General features: G+C 34.0%; 1 protein-coding gene across 1 annotated transcript; it reads left to right on the plus strand.

The window, feature by feature from the left end:
• On the plus strand, window positions 730-6,771 carry LOC109358634 (BTB/POZ and MATH domain-containing protein 4). Its single transcript, XM_019602986.1, has 4 exons — window positions 730-1,279; window positions 2,129-2,474; window positions 2,623-2,902; window positions 6,188-6,771. The coding sequence occupies exons 1-4, from the start codon at window positions 867-869 to the stop codon at window positions 6,463-6,465; spliced, it is 1,317 nt and encodes a 438-aa protein (XP_019458531.1). The 5' UTR covers window positions 730-866; the 3' UTR covers window positions 6,466-6,771.

A 19,963-nucleotide genomic window follows, 5' to 3' on the forward strand; every position in this document is an offset into this window, starting at 1 on the left:
ACAACCTTTACTATAATCACCCAAAAATATATGTAAAAAAAACCTTGGAATATTACTAATTCCCCTATCCTTTCTCCTTTTCACCATTCTCAACCTCATATCTCAACCTCTTTCCCTCTCTAAAAAATGTTAAAAAAATTCTCAATTTTGTAATTGAGTGTTAAAAGTGACGTGGCATAATGTCATTAATTTTATCCGAGTCTAACTCCTCTCTAATATTAGACTCTCCAGTGTTGAGATATGAGGAGAAATGTTTTTCTTTATTTTATTTTTTATTGAAAAATAACTTCAAATTACATATATTAAAACTTGATTTGTGACATATGCCAAAATCTCTATTCAGTACTGAAGAGTGTCTAAATATTTTTCATCTTATCAACCTTTCATGTTTCTTGCTTTGACCATATGACTTGCAAACATACACATCAGAATGGTTGAGCCAAACCATGACGACAAAAATCCTTAAATGTAAGAAAAAATAGAATAAATATTTATTTTAATTCCTCAAATATTTTTCGTGTACTAATTTTATATTTGAAAATTTGAGAATCTAAAATGATTCCTAAAAATATTGAATATGAGTGGTATTAATTATTTTAACATTTTGTATGACTCTAGATTATTTTAACTTAAATTATTTAATTTTTTATTACTAATTTGATTTTTTATTTTTTCTCAAAGCTAACATGTGAAAATAATATGTAACGAACAAAATGGGTCGCTAAAAAAATGTAATAAGCATAAACAATCCCCAATCCCCAATCCCAATCTCCAAACAAAAAACCCTAACAAATTTTCCCTCCTCACATCACCATACCATAGAGATCCAATCAAACAATTAACCAAACCAATTCACACCGTCAATTATGTACCACAACTCTTCCGGTTCCGGTCGCCGGAACAATAACAACGCCATCGCCGGTTGCGGCACGAGTTCCCGTTCGGTGACGGAAACCGTTAACGGTTCTCACAATTTCGTGATAAAGGGTTACTCTCTGGCGAAGGGAATCGGCGTTGGGAAACACATCGCGAGTGAGACGTTTACCGTTGGAGGTTATCAGTGGGCTATATACTTTTATCCTGATGGGAAGAATCCTGAGGATAATTCCGCTTATGTTTCAGTGTTCATCGCTCTCGCGAGCGATGGCACCGATGTTCGGGCTTTGTTTGAGCTCACTCTTATTGATCAGTCGCCTAATGCCAAGCATAAGGTTCATAGCCACTTTGACCGCTCCCTCGAGAGCGGTCCTTATACTCTTAAGTATCGCGGCAGCATGTGGTTAGTCTTGCCACTTCATTTTTGTTGTAATCATTTTGTTGATTGATTGATTGTTGATGAACTTTGATTTTGTTTTTTATGGCTTATTGTTTTGAATTGTTAGTTTTTGGTTAGAGAGTGCGCCCTTGAGCTCAATGTATGTTAAGGGTCCGTTTGCAAGTTGGTTTTTTAAGGGGAAACTGAAAGCTTCAGAGCCATCTCACCAGTGTGGTTCATGTCTCTAAAGTCTTTCATTTTCCTTCATTCCCCTCCAAAACCTAACTCACAAATGAACCCTAAAAGACAGTTGTTTAGTGGCCAAGAGGTCACGGGTTCAAATCTCGGAAACAACAGTTATGCTTGTGGGTTAAGTCTGTGCCTTGACTCCATTAGGCGGGGGAGCCTTATGCCCCAGACTGTCCAATTTAATTTCTGGTTAGATAGAGTCATATATGTGATGTTATTATGAAAACCATGTGATTTTGTTATATACTTTTACGTATAATGCACATCCATACCATTAAATGTTCCGTTGTGTTTGTGATATGTTTTGAGAAAATTAGAGTTGGAGATTACTGGGAAAGATTTAAGAAAAAAATAATTTTTGATAAATGGTAAAAGGTGTGTACTTCAAGAGATTCATAATTCATTCACAAAAATAATGAAGCCTCTTACATAAGGAGCACCAATGAATTTCTCTTGCAAGCAGTCAATAATGTGGATTATATAGACTAGAGAGTGACTAATCACTGACTAATTGCATGTACATCTGAGACTAACTAGATGGCTCATCCAACTTACCATGCTAGCAAACTATGGTAATTATATTATTTATAAAGTGGCTGATGCACTACTACTCTTTTATGGTAGGGGCTATAAGCGCTTTTTCAAACGAGCTCAACTTGAAGCTTCATCCTTCCTTAAGGATGACTGCTTGAAGATTAATTGCACTGTTGGTGTTGTGGTGTCATCCATAGATTGTTCAAAATTGAACACAATACATGTTCCCGAATCTGATATTGGAGCACATTTTGGTATGCTGTTAGAGAATGAGGAAGGATCTGATGTTACTTTCTCTGTCAATGGAGAACGGTTTCATGCACATAAGCTTGTATTGGCTGCTCGATCAACTGCATTTGAAACTGAGTTTTTCAATGGGATGGAGGAAGATGATCATGATGTAGTTGTTACTGACATGGAACCTAAGGTTTTTAAGGTAGCAATTTCCTTAAAAATATATTTTTTACCCCCTCTATCCTTTTTCCAATTATCTTTGATTCCATGCCGCATGCATGCTTATCAATTTAGCATAGCATATCATTTGCTTCGTTATCTAATATTTCTCGAGTTCTATTGTTGAGCAGGCTTTGCTTCATTTTATTTATAGAGATGCTCTTATAGAAGATGAAGAGCTCTATATGTCACGTTCATCATTTTTAGATTCAGTATCTGAAACATTTGCAGCTAAATTGTTAGCTGCTGCAGAAAAATATGGCTTGCCAAGGCTTAAGCTGATGTGCGAGTCTGTACTTTGCAAAGACATATCTATAGATTCTGTTGCCTATATTCTGGCCCTTGCTGATCGTTATCATGCTACACAACTAAAGTCCATCTGTCTACAATTTTCTGCTGAAAACCTTATTGGTGAGTTTTCCTGCATAATATTCCCATCCAAGTCTACATTTTAATTTATAATCAGCTGCTTCTGAGCTTTATAATAAGTTGGAACCAGTTTTCTGTCTGCAGTATTTACTATTCTTCAGTGATATTATATCTGTTATTTGACAAGCAGTATACAATACATGCATTTATTATTTCCGTCTTTTGCTTTATGGTTACCTACATAGGTTCTGACATAAATTTCTTTAGAAGGGCTTTACTGATAACGTGGCTGGTGTTATTCATAAATGTCTGAACTTTTATACATGTGTTTAGTGTGTGAAAATTTATATCTCAAACAGGCACATGATATAAGTTGCAGAAGGTGTTTAGTAAATCACACTTAACATGCTATACATAAACAAACTCATTACTCTGTTTTTATTTTCATGCTGATGAAAATGCCCTGTAGTAAATGTTTTTCACCACTAGAAAACTTGGTTGTATGGACATAGATTTCTAATTGTCAATATAATGAACATGTGAAGCAGCAATCTTTAGTAAGCATAATCTTATTAAATCACTTTGTATTATACCCCATGGTTACTGAAGTTAAGGGAGATAAGAAGTATAATATGTGAAGATGCAACAAGGGGCATCAGAGGGAATTGGCATGTAACAGGCTTGCCTTTATGGGAAGGAAGGTGGGAAGAAAGGGGGAAAGGTTAGGAGCTGTTATGGGACTATCATGTTTTAGTAGGTTTCCAAGGAATTAAGAACCAAGTCATTAAGCTAATAAGCTTCAAGGAATAGGGACCCGTAGTAGCACAATTGTGGAGAGGTGGAGCAGAGCAGTGGAGTTTCGCCATGCAAAACGCCGTAACATCGCATTTTCCAGTAGTGAACGCGACAGATCGAAAGCCCTATTTACTTGCGAAAAGCTGTAGCATCACATTTTTTGGTAGCGAAAACATCTTTAGGGAGTGTCTGCTGATCAAAACTCTATCTTACCCTCTTTAGTAGAATTAGGGGTTTTTCTTCACAATTAATATCAGTTATTTGTTTCTTACCATTTTGCCTTTACTCATCAAAACTCTATCTTACCCTCTTTAACTCGCCAAATATATATTTTCCACTGCCTTTATGTTTTTAAATATAAGAGGGCGAGCTTGGCGTAACGGTAAGGTTGCTTAGTGACAACGAGGTCGCATATACAAATCTGGGAAACAGTCTCTTCGCTTGCATGTGTAAGGCTGCATACATCTACCCTACCTAGACCCCACTAAGGGAGCTTACTGCATTGGGCTGCCCCTTTATGTTTTGAAATGTCTTATTATCCTCACTTAAACTTAATAAGTGTTCACTTTACTCCGACTTTTACTTCCTGCAACCTAGACCTGCTTCTCCCTCGCACCAGACACTCTCACTTTTGATCTCTCTTCCTTGCTTTCTTCTTTGTTCAGCAGCCGACACCCACCTTCTGGAACTACCTGCTCTCTGCAGCATTTTCCTTTTCCAGCTATTTTGTAATGACTTCTAGAAAATCAGTTGGTTTTGCAGCAGCCGCCCCCATCCCCTGTTCTTCTATTATGTAACTTAATTTGTGCTCCACTGAACCATTCCTAAAGTGTGGTGGCCATCTTCATTTGTTTCCGCTTCATTTGAATGCTAGTTACTTTAGAGGCTTATTGACAATAAAAATGTTTTTGATTATTAATTATGAATATCTTTATTTTGAGCATTTACACGTGTAATATTGTGTATCTAAGTGTCCCAATAGAGGTCATCCCGCTACCCGCTATAGCATTTTTGGTGTTGACCACCCTGCCCAGCGCCATCTGGGATTGACTACTTAGATAGGACCCTGGTGGAAGCCCCTTCAAGTTGTTGCAGGACCTTACTTAGCCTCCACTTTGAGGAAGAGACAACAAAGGGCAGAAGAGGGCATTGGTTTTAACAGCCTTCCCTGCATCGTAAGGAGGGTGGAAAGGAAGGGGAAAAGGTTTCAGAAGGGAAGAAGAGGTAGAGAAGAAGGCATCCAGTGATTGAGCGGATTGTTAGGGCCTTTTCGATTTTGGGAAGGGAGGAAGAAGACCCTCGAAGTTCTACAATATTTATCTATTTTTCTTCTCTTCTTGTTCTCTTTTTCACTCATTCTTTCAAATATTAGAGTAGTTTGCCTCTGCCTTAAGGAGTTATGTCCATATTTTCTTAAAGACATTCAAATTCCTGTCAGTGTTTGCATCAAATCCACTGGTATGAAAATTGAACTATCTTCCTAGTGTAAATATTTTAAGTATAGAAAAAGGAGGTAGTAAAAGAGACACACTGTCATTGTTCCACCTTAGCTCTTCTGTTATTTATGTCCTTGGTAAACATGTGGCATAATTACTGGAATTGATAGTGATAACTATAATTGATGTACTTTCCATTTTTTTTTTGTAATAATGAGTGAGGATGCATGTTCCTTTTCTAGAGGAAAAAGTTTTTACATTTTGTGTGATTGTATGTTTCCCATTTGTATAAAAAGTTCGGCCTATTGGATAGGATCTCACCTAGTAGGGTTGGGGGATGCTACCTCTACGTAGCCTTACCTCCCAAGCGAAGATGCTATTTCCATGATTTGAACCTATGAACTCCAAGTCGCAAGGCAAACAATCTTACCCTTGTGCTGATGCCCTCCCATTTTTATGCTAGGATAATACTCTGTGAAGTGTAAATATAGTGACTGATTCTGTATTGAGAAAAGATAGCAGAGGCACCAATATCCAATTTCTTTATTGTTTTCAATTCTCCACCTTTGGAGTTTGGAATCTGTTTAAAAAGCTGTCTGCAGCTTTCTTCTTTGCACCTCATTTCATGCAAAGAAGATTGATTAAGAGGGCTACATATCATTTAAAAATGGGGAAAAAGGAAAAAGAAGATTGACTAAATTTTATGACTTATTAGTCTTATGAGTGCTTAATCTAAGACTAGTTCATTAGGTGGGATAGCCTCATGACTTGTGGACCACACTAGACTTCCTTATTTACTTAATGCCTTACTCTTAATATTGCCACCCCTTTAAAAGCTGACAATCCAATGTGGTTTTATGCTATCAATACTGACTCAGTGGTAGCTTGCAAGCTCACATACACATCAAATTTGTGGAGCTTGCATTTCTCATTTGAAAAGTGACATTTCATCCTTTATACAAATCCCATATCTGTTTGTCTCTCAGATTATCTTCTTTTAGTAATAGCTTGATAATTAGGAAACAACTAAGTAGTGTTCCTCAGATGTACAAGCAGTTGATTCTCAGATCATTTTTCTTTATTCTGTCTGCTGCAGCGGTGATGCAATCTGATGGCTTTGAGTATCTTAAGGAAAACTGTCCATTGCTACAATCGGAACTGCTAAAGACAGTGGCAGGGTGTGAAGAGGAATTTAGTGGAGAAGGAAAATGTCGAAGTGTATGGGCCCAATTTTCTGATGGCGGTGATACCAATGAAAGAAGTGTAAGACAACAAACCTGGGAAAATGGAGCGGAAAGAAGTCAAAGCTTATGGGTTCAGCTTTCTGATGGTGTTAACAACAACGACGATAGGAGTCCTGGGCAAGAAGCTTGATGTGGTACGTTAACATCATTCATCGGTTTAGGCTTAAGTCCTAGATTCAACACTAGTAAGGGACAAGAACAACCCCTTGTTGGGGCAGGCAAAGAGGGAAAAATGTAGAACAATGTAAAAAAAAAGGAGGCAGATACTGCTACTGTTGTAACATGCCTTATAGATGTTTTTGTTTTTCTTTAAACAAATTACGAGGATGAAGTGTTAGTAAATACATTGTATTGTCGAAGTGGAACATTATCATGAATAACTGTTAATCTTGCTTTGCATGATGTATTTTCATGAAGAAAATTTATTTTCTGGATATAGATATAAGTAGTGGACGAACAGTCTTTAGTGAGTTAGTGTTGATGGGCTAATACTGAACATTCAATGGTAAGAAGCACATGCTGGTAGTTGTTCACATGTGACTTTAGTAATGTATCTTATAGTGCAAATAGGCACATACTTGCATGGTATTAGTCTATGTGGTTTGTCTGTTCTGTTTGTACATTATTAGAAGATTTCCACCTGATACGTGGTATGAGGAATTTGGTATGTGGCACCTAAGCTAAACAAGGGAATCATGTAATTATGTTGCAAACCAATGCTTACACAACTTAACAAATGAGATGAAGTGACAGAAAATTTTTGTTTCATGTTTGGTTAGCATTTGGGTTAGGTTGAGTCCGGATTCAAAAATGGCCCACTTAATATTTTGGGCCGAGTAAAGGAGAAGTCTTATCTGATCATGTTCACCATTGACATTTGTGTATACATATTTGAATTTTAATTAGAATTAAAATTTTAATGTGCTGTCAAGATTTTATTGGTTGTTTCTACATACATATTCATAGAAGTGTTTCTCAAAGCATATATTGTGTTTGATTGTAGCAACTTATCTGCCGATAGTATTTTATCCTTTTGTTGATATTTTTAAGATTTTTTTTGCTAGCTATTCAAGACACTTTTGCGCAAACTATTTGTTGTCAATTGTCATAATATTTATCATTTCATATGTTATTGATTTTCTAACATTTTCACCGCATTTGATTTACAAATTATGTGCATGTATATTATTTCATATTAAATTACGTATCCATAAGAATAAATAATATTGATGAAACTTTCACTAAAAGAGTGATAAAAATGCATTATATTTAAGAGTGTAATATCTATCTATTGTCAGCGTAAAAATTTGTACACAGTTAATACATCATCCATTATTTATTTATATTTTGATGAGTCAATGATGATAAAATATGAATGGTAGATAAATATATAAAACTCATACATCGTAAGTATATAAATTTTTTTCTCTATATTTAATCAGGTCTAAAATCTGGTTCGAGTTCAAAAGCTAGCTAGAGTAAGAGTATAATAGTTTATTTTTTTGGGTGCATTTTCATGAATTGGATTGAATAAAAGGACATGATTTGGTTTAGTTCGATTAATGTTGAAATTCTGTATAGGAACCAAACCAAACTGAACCAACAATAAATGGTTTGGTTCCACAATTTGTTTTTTAAATCTTGTGTACTTCAAATTATATTCCATAAAAAAAACTATTTGTTTATTTCCACTACATTTTAATTATCAAACTAATATACATACTCTAAAAAAATTAAACACAATTCACATGATTTCATAACACAAAAAATAAAACAAGTCATATCTAGAAATTGGTAAAAGACTAGGCACAATGAAAATGATGAAATAATGTTAACATGTCAATAAAACGTTCTTATATGTTTGATTGTCATAATATCATCATCTGATTAGTAATATTTTTTTTACTTCTTAAATTGTTTAAAACAAAAATGGAAGGCTACTTATATAGTATTTCAAGTATGGTATCATTATCATCATAGATCTTTTACGAAGATGAATATCAGTTTTTTTTAGTAAATATCAATTTGGGAAGAAACTAACAAATATTAAAAAATTAATACAGAGTTTTCAGATATCTGTAGTTGAAACTTTTTTGAGAAAATCGTTAAGATTTTGTACTAATAAAAATGTGCATTTAGCCATTAGTATATTTGGTACACTACTGCTAAACATTTTTATTTAAATTTTCCAAAAATAGAATTTCAAATCAAATAAACAATTATTTGTGAAGAGTAAAGAAAGTAGTTGTTCTTACATTATAGGGAAAAAGTTATGCAACATATTAAATCAATCATGTATACTTTATTAAGAAGTAAGAAAACTCATGAATATTTGTTCTAGAAAAATGAAAATTTTTAACTTCCTATGAGAACAAAATTACATCACTTCAAGAGTCATATAATTACAATTGTGAAAATAATTTCAGTTGTTATAACCGCAAGACAACAAAACAAACTAGAAATAAGTAAAACTTTCATATAGTATATCTATATCTATATCTATACTATATATAAAGCCAAAACTTGAAATAACTTCCTTAATGGTGTAATTTTCATTTCCTATATTGCCCTTAACATTATTTAATTTTTACAAAAAAACTATATAATCCTAAGCAACTGCCACCAATACATTAATTAACCATATATCTCACCTTAAATTAAATATTATCATAAACATATAAAAAAATAATATAAAGTATACCGAACACAACAAATATATTTTAATTCACAAAAATGAAATATATAAAAATTGAATTTGTAGTTTCACACAATATTCGCCGGATAGACACTAGTCAATAATAATATTAATACATTTAAAAGAGTCAAACTTTAAATATAAAATATACTTTAGCTAATATGACATTTCATTTATTTTTTACATGAAGTAATAAAAATATCATTTAATATGTGATTTGGTTCGGTCACTTCTAAATCTCTAGAACCACAAATTGAGCTGACCTTATACTTTTCCTTAAAAAAAGAATCGAACTATGAAGCTGATTAAACCCCATTTTTCGATTCAGTTTGGTTCAGTCTCACGAGTTTTGTTTGTGCAACGGAAGCGATCGTTGTGCAGTGCTAGCCATAAGCAATCAAATAAAGTGCCTAAAAGAAATAGAAGACAAGAAACAAGAGAATTTGTTAACGGGGTTCAGCCAATTGTGTCTTCGTCCCTGAGAGCGTTGAGCGACTGTCAATATATTATTATTAGAGAATAAGGATTACAAACCCTATCACACTCATAGACCCACCTGCCCATGGGATGTTTCTATTTAGTGCTTATATCTGATACACATTATGACAATGAACTTGAGTCCAATATATAACATTGATATTCTACTCTATTATAATGCTAGGCAATGTGAGACTTCATATAATATATTTCAAACATCCCCAACAATCTCCATCTTGGTTGAAATAGACGAATATCTCGCTCCTTAGGAAATCTGCACAAGAATATCTACCTTAGCGAATATTTGACTTCACCTTGATCAATGTCTAATTCTCTTTATCTGCTCCCTTAGAGCATAGACCTTATGAGTATCCTTGGCAATGTTACCATGAGCCTAGCTCTCCAACCTTGTAGTATAGCTTCCCGTACCGCCATCAAATGGAACACGCGCCTAGCTACCTATTGCTAGGAAGTCTTTCGATATATTGGAACATCTACACAAAAGTTCACCAACAATCGTCCTCTTCAATACCTAATCAAACTGAATCTTGGAGCTTCCTTGTAAAGCCTCAACCGCTACCACCATTGTCTACTTCGACAATCCTAGTTCAAAAGAACTATCATACTCCACCATAAGAAGTATACCCACAACACACACCTTGCATAAATGCTAACTAATGTTTGTGTCACATCATTGCATCCAAGCCAATGGCCATATCACACACCTGCATCTCTACCAATGCTCGTGTTACAACTTGCATCAAAGTCAATACCCATGTGTAGTTACACACTACATCAAAGTCAGTCAGTGCCTATATGCTTTTGTGGATATGCTAACAATTAACTTCCTTCACTATGACGTCTTAGACATTCCATTAGGATATTTCACTTCTCATCTCAAATGAGAACATTCTCTCAACATCTAGAGAGATATTGTCAGCATCTGTCTCTGGGTCAAACTCAACATGAGTCCCTATATCCACCTTGATCCTAACCCAATACATGAACTTATGGGGTTCTAGATCAACACGTACATCGCTCACACCACAGTTCTGTCATGTTTTCTTCTCCTTCAACACATCTACTCTATCTTTGCCATTACCTTTAACGCACCTTGTCTAGCCATCACGCTTTCACCTTCTTTAGCCATTATCTCACGTCTGGGTTAATAGTTATCTACCAATTAGTTCTGATACCAATTGTTGGTGTAATGGAAGTGAACGTTGCGCAGCGTTAGCCACAAGCAATCAAATAAAGTGCATAAAATAAATAGAAGAGAAGAAACAAGAGAATTTGTTAATGGGGTTCGGCCAATTGTGCCTACGTCATCAAGAGTATTGAGCGGCTACCAAAATATTATTATTAGAGAATAAGGATTACAAACTCTATCACACTCATGAGCCCACCTGCCTATGGGGTGTTTCTATTTTATGCTTATATTTGGTGCACATTATAACAATGGATTTGAGTCCAATATATAAAATTGATATTCTACTCTATTATAATACTAGACAATGTGAGACATCATATAATAATATATTTCAAACATCCCAACATATTGTGCATGAAGTGAATGAAAATCAGAAGCATTATGAGAAGAACCTAGAGTTTAGTTATATAATAAATTTTAATTAGTTTAGTAACTAATTTAAATACATCATTCTAATTAGAACTGATTTAAGTACTTTGTCTAATCATTTATATTTGACAAATCATAGGTGATTATAAGAAATGACATTAAGTTTTTCTTCAGCTCACGAGTTCTTCAATTTGGTCCGGAAGATCCTTCTTTATTACATATGCAAGAGCAACATATTTCACAGAATATTTGTAAAAGTGGTCAAGATTGCAACCTGAAATGCAGACGTGCGCAACAATTTCAGGATGGTGCAAGAAGCATTCCAACGCTATAGTTCAATTGTTGAAGGAAAGTGGATTTTGTTGGGCTAATCAACTAACATTTTTTTAGGTTGACCATAGACTAATAACAACACTCGTGGAAAGATGGAGACCATAAACATAAACATTTCACATGCCTTTGGCGAGTGCACCATCACATTACAAGATGTTGCTATTTTGTTAGGTGTTCCAATTGATGGGATGGTAGTGGTTGGGAACACTTGTAGTGATTGGCCAACACTTGTTTTAAATATGTTAGGAGCTCTTTCACCTGTTAATGCTTTCTATGGAAGTGGACTAAAGATAAGTTGGTTGAATTTAAAATTTGCAATTTTCCCTACTAGTTATGAGGAAAATGAGCATGTGAAATTCCTTTATGCACGAGCATATATTTTAATGTTCTTAGGTGGAATAATGTTCACAAATCACTGAGGAAGTTAAGTAGTATTAAAGTTTATTTTTCTTTTAGATGATTTGAGAGAAACTAGAAAGTATTGTTGGGGGTTGGTTTTGCTTAGTTGGTTGTCTCATGAGTTATGCTCTGCCACCAATTACGAAAGAAAGGAAATTGGTGGTTTCTTACCGTTAATTCAATTGTGAGCATAGGAGAGATTTCCTTCAATCACACCAGAGATATTGTGTGTCGCTAGTTGGAGTAGCGACACGCTGTCGTGGAGACGTATGGCAGTGTGTCCCACCCCTTTTGTTTTTTCGTTTTTCTTTTTTCTTTTATTTATAATATTTCATTTTTTAAACTTTTTTATAAGATCAATTAGAAACCGACACGTGTAATGGGAAAAATAACTTAATAATAGGTTGACTTTGACTGTCCCATTTTGGTAAATAGTTTACTTTGACTGCCTCATTTTGGTAAGTATTTTTTGGACTACCACAAATTGGTAATAGTTTATAAATTGCCTTATTTATGTAATTATTTTTAAAAAGTACATTATTTAGGTAAATTAGCCTAAAATGTGACTATCGTCCATTAAATGTGCAAGTATTATGTAGGGAGTGGACGAAATTCATTAGTGGAGATTGTTATGTTTATTTAGGTGTGAAGTCCTACCTTAGATATGATGGGAGGAGTAAAAAAGTTTATAAGTGGAAAAAGCTCATGGAACTAATGCCTTAAGATTTTGGTTCAATATATGATGTTTCACTTGTGGCTCTCCACTCTTCCCATACCCAAGTAATAGTGGAACTCCTTGGTGGTTGGAGGCTCGCCGACCATTGTTTGTACAAATAGTTTTCAATATGGGATCTATGCCAATGATGTACCACTTACTATGGAAACTAATGATATCACGAATGTGTGTATTCTATTTTGTTCCTTCTGTAGTAATTATGTCCTATATTAGTAATGAGTCATTCAGATTAGTGTGGGTTTAATACATTGAATGAGTATTGAGAGGTATTGTACAAGTTACTGTCATGTATGTTTTAGTTGGAAATAGAACATCGTTTATCTTTTGTAAATAACCTTAATTAACAAGACATATTTTTCAATCATAACAAATCTCATTGATCCTTTCTATGAAAAAAATTAATAATCTTATTTAATTTATAACAAATCATCCTATCATCGATCCTCATGGTTGTTTTATCCCTTGGGGTTGACTTATTGAAAAAGTACATATTCACTTTATGTTGTGTTGTGGGATCGTAATTAACTAGAAGAATGAGGAGCATAAGGCTTGAGTTTCTCTGAACATTTGGTCGTTGATGTTGTGATCATATCAAGGCCAATGTTTGACCGACACTAACCTAAGTTGTAAAGTCAAGGCACATGAATGGTTTGGTATCCCTTAACAACTATACCTTAGTGGTCTTTAATACAACTTATTAGTACACTGGCTGGTAATCTAACCTCGAGCTATTTTGTGTGGGAAGTCCTTTTTACAATGGGCATCATCAGATTAGGGTTGTTGCCTTTTGTGCTACTCAAACATATAGAACTTTCTTCAAGCTCTAGGATGAAGGTAAAACCTATTGCTCTTTCACGTTGTGTCTCTTAACTTTTTTACGATAATGTTGTTCTTAGTTATTTTTTCCCTTTAAAGCAACTTCTCTTTAGTGTTCCTCTCATGATTTGTATTATCATTACTTTGAACTGGGATATTCATGTTGAATATAAAGAAGTCCTCCAAATATTATATCTTTTCAATTTTGTGAATTATTGTGTCCTTGTTGATCAGTTTAGTTTACCTAATGTTGTAAGTTTTAATTGAACTTTGATATTGAAGTTCTACTATGTTTAGGGTTGCAATGTGTTTGACATATTTTTTTCCGTTCCACTTACAAGAGGCTAGAGATGCAACTTAGAGGTCGTGATGTTGAGCAATGGATGCATCATCGCCACTTACCCATGAGATTGAGTCATCCAATAAAGCACATAACTCTCATAATACCTGACGAAGAAGCACCCCTTAACATGATCGAATTCGGATCCTCTCCATTAATGGCAAATGATTACTTTTGCACTTATACATAGGGATAAAAATGCCATCTTATTATATCTTAAAGATAAAATGGTTAAATCATATTATATTTTTATCTTATTTTAGATATATTTGTCTGTCCATTAAAGGAAATGATCTCAAATCAACATGACCATAGCAGAACACCTAAGGGAAGCCAAAAGGAGTAGTGCGAAAAGGAATCCTTGAAAATTCTAGAATTCCTTTTCAGCCATATAGGCACGATAGGACAACACATACAACAATTTTTGTACCACTCCCCTTGCATTTATTTCTCTGTGTCTCCAAATGTAGCCATGTTTCTATAAGGGTATTATTAATTATGACTAACCACTATGTGCATTATTAGTGTCCTTAACCCTGAAACATGCGTGAAGTAATTGTTGAGAACATCTTATTGGCATCTTGTCATGCAATCCATTTCCCTATCCATTATGTCTATTTTAATGCTTTCTCTGGAAAATAATGCTTACCTTCTCTATTATTAGTATAGTATATCTTTCTAAAATTCTAAAATATTATCCATCCTCTTTTCAAGAATTAAGTTCATAACTCTAGTAACTGCAGGGATATAGTATAGAAGAAAGAAATCTAGTGGAAAGAACATACATATATGAGGAGCTACTGATTATTATACAATAAATCGTGTAGCTTTAATGCTAAGAAACTAGTAAGGGGGTGAATGAAAAATGCTTCTTTAGAATTTGCAAGAAAATCTCCAGAGAGACTTAAGATGCCATGTCTTCAAATTTGTTACAAAAGTATGTACTAGAATATTTGTGGCATAAATGATGAGTTATAATTACACAATTTATAGGATGCATGCAGGGGCGGATCTTCTCTAGGACGGGAGGGGGCAGTTGCCCCCCTTAAATATTTCAAAAAAATATTATAAAGATATTGTTTTTGGTATATTTTAAAATTTAACAACAAAACTTTAATTTATATATTATTAATGTAAAAATTTGTATACATTCACTACATCATTCATCATTCATTTAGATTAATTTTTTTAAAGAGTTAATAAAGATTGAATATGAATGGTAGGTGATGAATTGAAAAAGTATAAAATTCATACATTGTTAATACATATATTCTTCTCTCAAAGAATAATACTTTTACATGACTTATGGATAAGAAAAAATTCAATATTCTCTTTAAAACTCTCACCCTTTATGAAGTTTCACTCTCTTTAGTATCACATGACATATTCCCCTCCCCAAATATCGCTTTAGATAACTCTCCAACTCAAACCCATTTATTTTTACACCTTAAAAATGTCACATTTGCTCTTTATAAATCAGTTTTCATCAATTGTTTTTTCATGACATATTATCATATGCCTATGAAGTCATGACATGATTACTTATGATTTGTTTGTTTCTTGCATCAAATTTTACTCATGGACGTTGTTATTCTTTGTTAGTGAACTATTTTTTTATTAATTAATTTAGTTGGGTTATTCCATTGTTATGTATGATATTCTTAATTTCGTTATTTCTATCTTTATATATTTTTCTCTTAAAAAATATTTGTATCAATCTCAAGCATACATTATTTTGATTCTCTATTTGAAAGGATTGAAAAACTAACTTTATGTTCGATTCTTCTGAGTTTAAAATACATATAATATTTATAAGAGATAATGAACTTATTTGTGCTTAGGAATATTTGAAATTTCTAGATTTGTTATGTTATATTTTATCATGTTTCTTGGGAATTTAAACATGAAAGAATAACTCATTTTTACATTAAAAATTTATATATATTCTAATGATTTCATATGTTATTTATGTATAAATCATAAGTTGCCCCCTCTAAAATTATGGTCAAGATCCGCCACTGGATGCATGGTTCTCCATTAAAGTTATGTTTTATGTTGGTTTCTAAGAAAAGTGCCAAAAATACATAATTTTTATATATTTTTTATGCACTTATTTTTGGGTAAATTGAGAAAACCAACTTAATTCAACACTTTTTGGATAAAATATCATCATCTTGTATATAAGCTTTGTATATTTATTTTGTACTGTATTTTGTAGAATTTAAGTAGAAAAGAGAAGAATTTATCAAAGGCATACAAAGTACTCAAAATAGGCAAAATTGTTCAATACATAAGCATGACTCATCAAAATTTGGCCTTTGTGGAGTCAACATGAAGTTGCTCACTAAGCAGCTTAGCTTGGACAAAAGCCACGCCCGGCGTGACCTGGACACCAACCTGGCACAGTCAGACCAAATTTATACAGTCAGAACCAACCTGACACAGTCAGAACACAAGCCTGATACAAGCCAACCTACTCAAGCAGGCAGCTTAGCGGAGCACCAAGACTGTCAACGTGGAACCACACACTTGACCAAGTCAGCAAGCACCAGGCCACATCACCACCAGCACGGTCAGAGCTTCTCAAGCATGCAACTCAACGGTACCACATAGACAGCTAGGCGGTGTGCACCCAGCAACATGGTCAAGTTAACTTAGCCACCAAGTAATTGTGACATCATGCATGACCTCACTCCAAGTAGCCTCCATAGACTTTTCAGAGGTAGCTCACAATAGCTTAGCCAAGTAGCCCACCATAGCAACGTTAAGTCAATTCAAGCAGGTGACTAAGCTTCTTGGCCAAGTGACCAAACCCATGCTGAAGGGTTTGGTCAATAGCTTGGTGGTGGAAACAAGTAGCTCGGCAGGATCCAGGAAGACCGATAAATAGGATGTACCTCAAGGGAAATTATAATAATTCCACATTCCATTCTTCATTCCAACATTCACTCCTACATTCATACACTTGAACCGAATTCTTCTCTTCTTCTTCTTGTAATTTTCTTGGAGAATTTCCACTCCAAAGTATTGTAGGTAAGTGTAGTTTTTTAGTTTTTTCTTTCTTAATTCAAGAGGAGAAAGGAGATGGAAAATGAGATGCGAAAACATAATTTTGTAATATCATTTGGGACCAAAAGCATCTCATACATGGATAGATGACTCATGCTCCTACAAATTGACTTGGATTATGGTGTAATTTCTTCTCATTAATTTATCATCTTTTGAAATCAATGCATTTAAGTTATTACTTTCTACTTAAGTTTTGATTCTTTATGAAGTTCTTAATGCGGTTTTAGCTTGATCACTTAAAACTAGATTTAAAGATCCAAAATGCTTCTTCTTAGAGTGTTGACAAGTGAACTAAAAAGTGTAACATACACCTTAGTTCACTTGCCATATCAAGCATCTATTTTAAGCAACTTATGTTCAAGGCTAAATAAAGTTAATGGAGCCTGAAGTAGGGTGTGACAACCTGCTCCGATGAGTGACACTTAACTATTGTTTAGTGTATTTCTTAAGGTTTGAAAATCATCTTATCATTCTAGGACACTAGATGAAGGATTTAGAAATGATGTATAGAATTAACCAAAGGTATAACACATAACTTGTAATGTTTTCAAAATCAATAAGGTGTAGAAACAAATCCATATTTCCAAACCAATTTCCTCCTCAAGAATTTGTGCATAATAGTTACTTTATGTTTATGTTTACTTGTCAATATTTCTAATACAAAATCAACCAAAAAGATATTTAAATATTATTAGTAATATAACATGTTTATAATAATATTCTATTATGCAATTCCATGTAGTTCGACATAACCCTATACTATACTACAATTAAATCTTGAAAGAGATGCAAATGTAAAATAGTAAAGTGTTAACTTATAAATTTTATTTGCTGACAAAAAAAGAAACCTTGAATCAAAGTGCAATTTAATTCATAAGTTGTATCTTTGTGAAAATGAAAAATACACAGTTATAATGAGTGATCTAACTACTAACTTTTACTTTCAGTCATTTACATTTCCGCAACTAACATTTATTTTCTGTCATTTAAATTCTGCAACTAACTATTTATTGCTTTATTTATTCTATATACTAACCCTTCGAAATAAGTCGTACAGCTAACTTCTAACTTTATTCTTTTGTCATTTTATTATTCTTTGATATCAACCTTTCATAAGAAATAGTATGGTTCATTTAATAAAATTAGACCGACCTTTATGGCATGGTTAAAAGGAACCCGAAAATGGAGTAAATAAATAAAGTCACTAACTAATTAAATATCACTCATTATCACTTGTATAAATTTGCTAAATTCATACCATTAAATCTGCGTTGGAATTTATTCCAGCAAAGCCGAGATAGTATGAAGTTGTTAATAATTCAATAAAGTTAAGTTTTTGATGAAAGAAACATTCTCGAAACCATTATATCAGCGTTGTAATTTATTCCAACAAAGCCGAGATGGCGAGCAAAGAATCGACATGTCATTAAATAAAACAATTAGAAACTTGCAGCAGCAATAAAGCAAGCATCGAAAACTCTTTCAACAAATTGGCGCCGCTATCGGGGAATTGCAAAATAATAGAATTTATTATTTATTATGCTATATTATTAATAATCTTGTACAAAAATCTTTTTCACCTTTGTAAAAATTAATTTGAATTTGTAAATATAAATATTGTTTATTCTTAACCACCAACCTTCTTTATGAAAAAACAGAAAAAAATTTCTTCTGTGCATGCATTGCAGGAACAAACAAGTTGAATTTTCTTTCGATCTAGAACTCGGAAAAACTTTAAAGAAGAAAAATAAAGCCTAGAGGAAAGCGAAGAAGAATTTAGAATCAGTGAACAATATTCAGCAAACCAGTGAAGGACCAAGGACAGAAAAACAGATGAACAATGGAGGATTTGTTAGTTTTACACAAAGGAACATGATTAGAATTGGGAGACCATCCGGGACCCAAAAGACGCCAAAAATTAAGTACGGACTAGTACAACTCATGTACGCCAATTCGTTTGACAGGCTAGAACATGTAGATCCACACAACCACGTCACGAAATTCTAGGAGTTGGTTGGAACTGCTGGTGTCTCTGAAACAGAAGAGGAAACCACTTTCCCGAGGCTTTTCTCGTTAACTCTAATCGGGAAAACTAAGGAATGGTTTCTAGATCTGCCTTCGCAGATTCAGAATGACTAGAATCTAGTGGAGGAGAAATTTATAGGCAGATACTTTCCGCAAGGAAAGTTTATGGACCTAAAAACAACAATATCAACCTTTGTTCAACCTGCTGAGGAAAGTCTTTACAAATCTTGGGATAGATTCAAATCCATGCTCAGGAAGTGCCCCAATCATGGATTTGATGTGCAAACTCAAATCCATATTTTTATCAATGGTTTGCAACAACAACACAAGTGGATTCTAAATGCTACGACTGGCGGACAACTCTTGACCAAACCACCGCAACAAGCCATAAATATAATTGAATCCATGGCAATGAATGACCAGAAAAGTCAGCACCAAAGAGGACCACCACCAAGGAGAGGCGGAGTCCTTGAATTAAGCTCAACAGATGCAATGTTGGCTCAACATAAATGCTTCAATAGCAGCTTGATGAAGTGACCCAAAAGCTTAAGGATTTACCTCGACAAATACGGGAATCTTCAAAGAAGGAAGATTATAGTTGTAATCATTGTGTTGATAATCATGAGGAGGACCATTGTCAAAATGAGGAGGTCCATTTTGTGGGAAATCCTCCAGGCAGAACTTTCAGAATAATTACCCTCAAAGGGGTAATAATCATTTTCAAAGAAATCAGTATTGGAGACAAGAAAATCCTCAAAAACCATCAACTTAATTCTACCTGAGGAACAATAAGTACCAACACCTAACACAAGACAAAAGTGTTAGACTGGAGGACACTTTGAATCAGTTCATGCAAATGACAATGTCCAACCAAACAATGATGTCCTTCTCGGGAATATGGAGATTCAAATTGGGCAACTAGCCAAACAATTAGCTGAAAATCAGAAATTAACATTTTTAGCTAATACTGAAGTTAATCCAAGAGAGCACTGTAATGTGATGGGTGAGCCAAGCTCAGCATGGCAGTAGAAAGAAGGTGGTAAAAATCTGGTTGAATAGGTAACATACGTCAACCTAATGACGTTAAAAGAGTGCTTGCTGGGAGGCAACCCAATACATTTTGAATATATATGCCATGTTTTTCCCTTCATTTTTTTTT

The sequence above is a fragment of the Lupinus angustifolius genome, chromosome LG10, assembly GCF_001865875.1.
Source record: "Lupinus angustifolius cultivar Tanjil chromosome LG10, LupAngTanjil_v1.0, whole genome shotgun sequence".
In the NCBI taxonomy this organism is placed as follows: domain Eukaryota; kingdom Viridiplantae; phylum Streptophyta; class Magnoliopsida; order Fabales; family Fabaceae; genus Lupinus; species Lupinus angustifolius.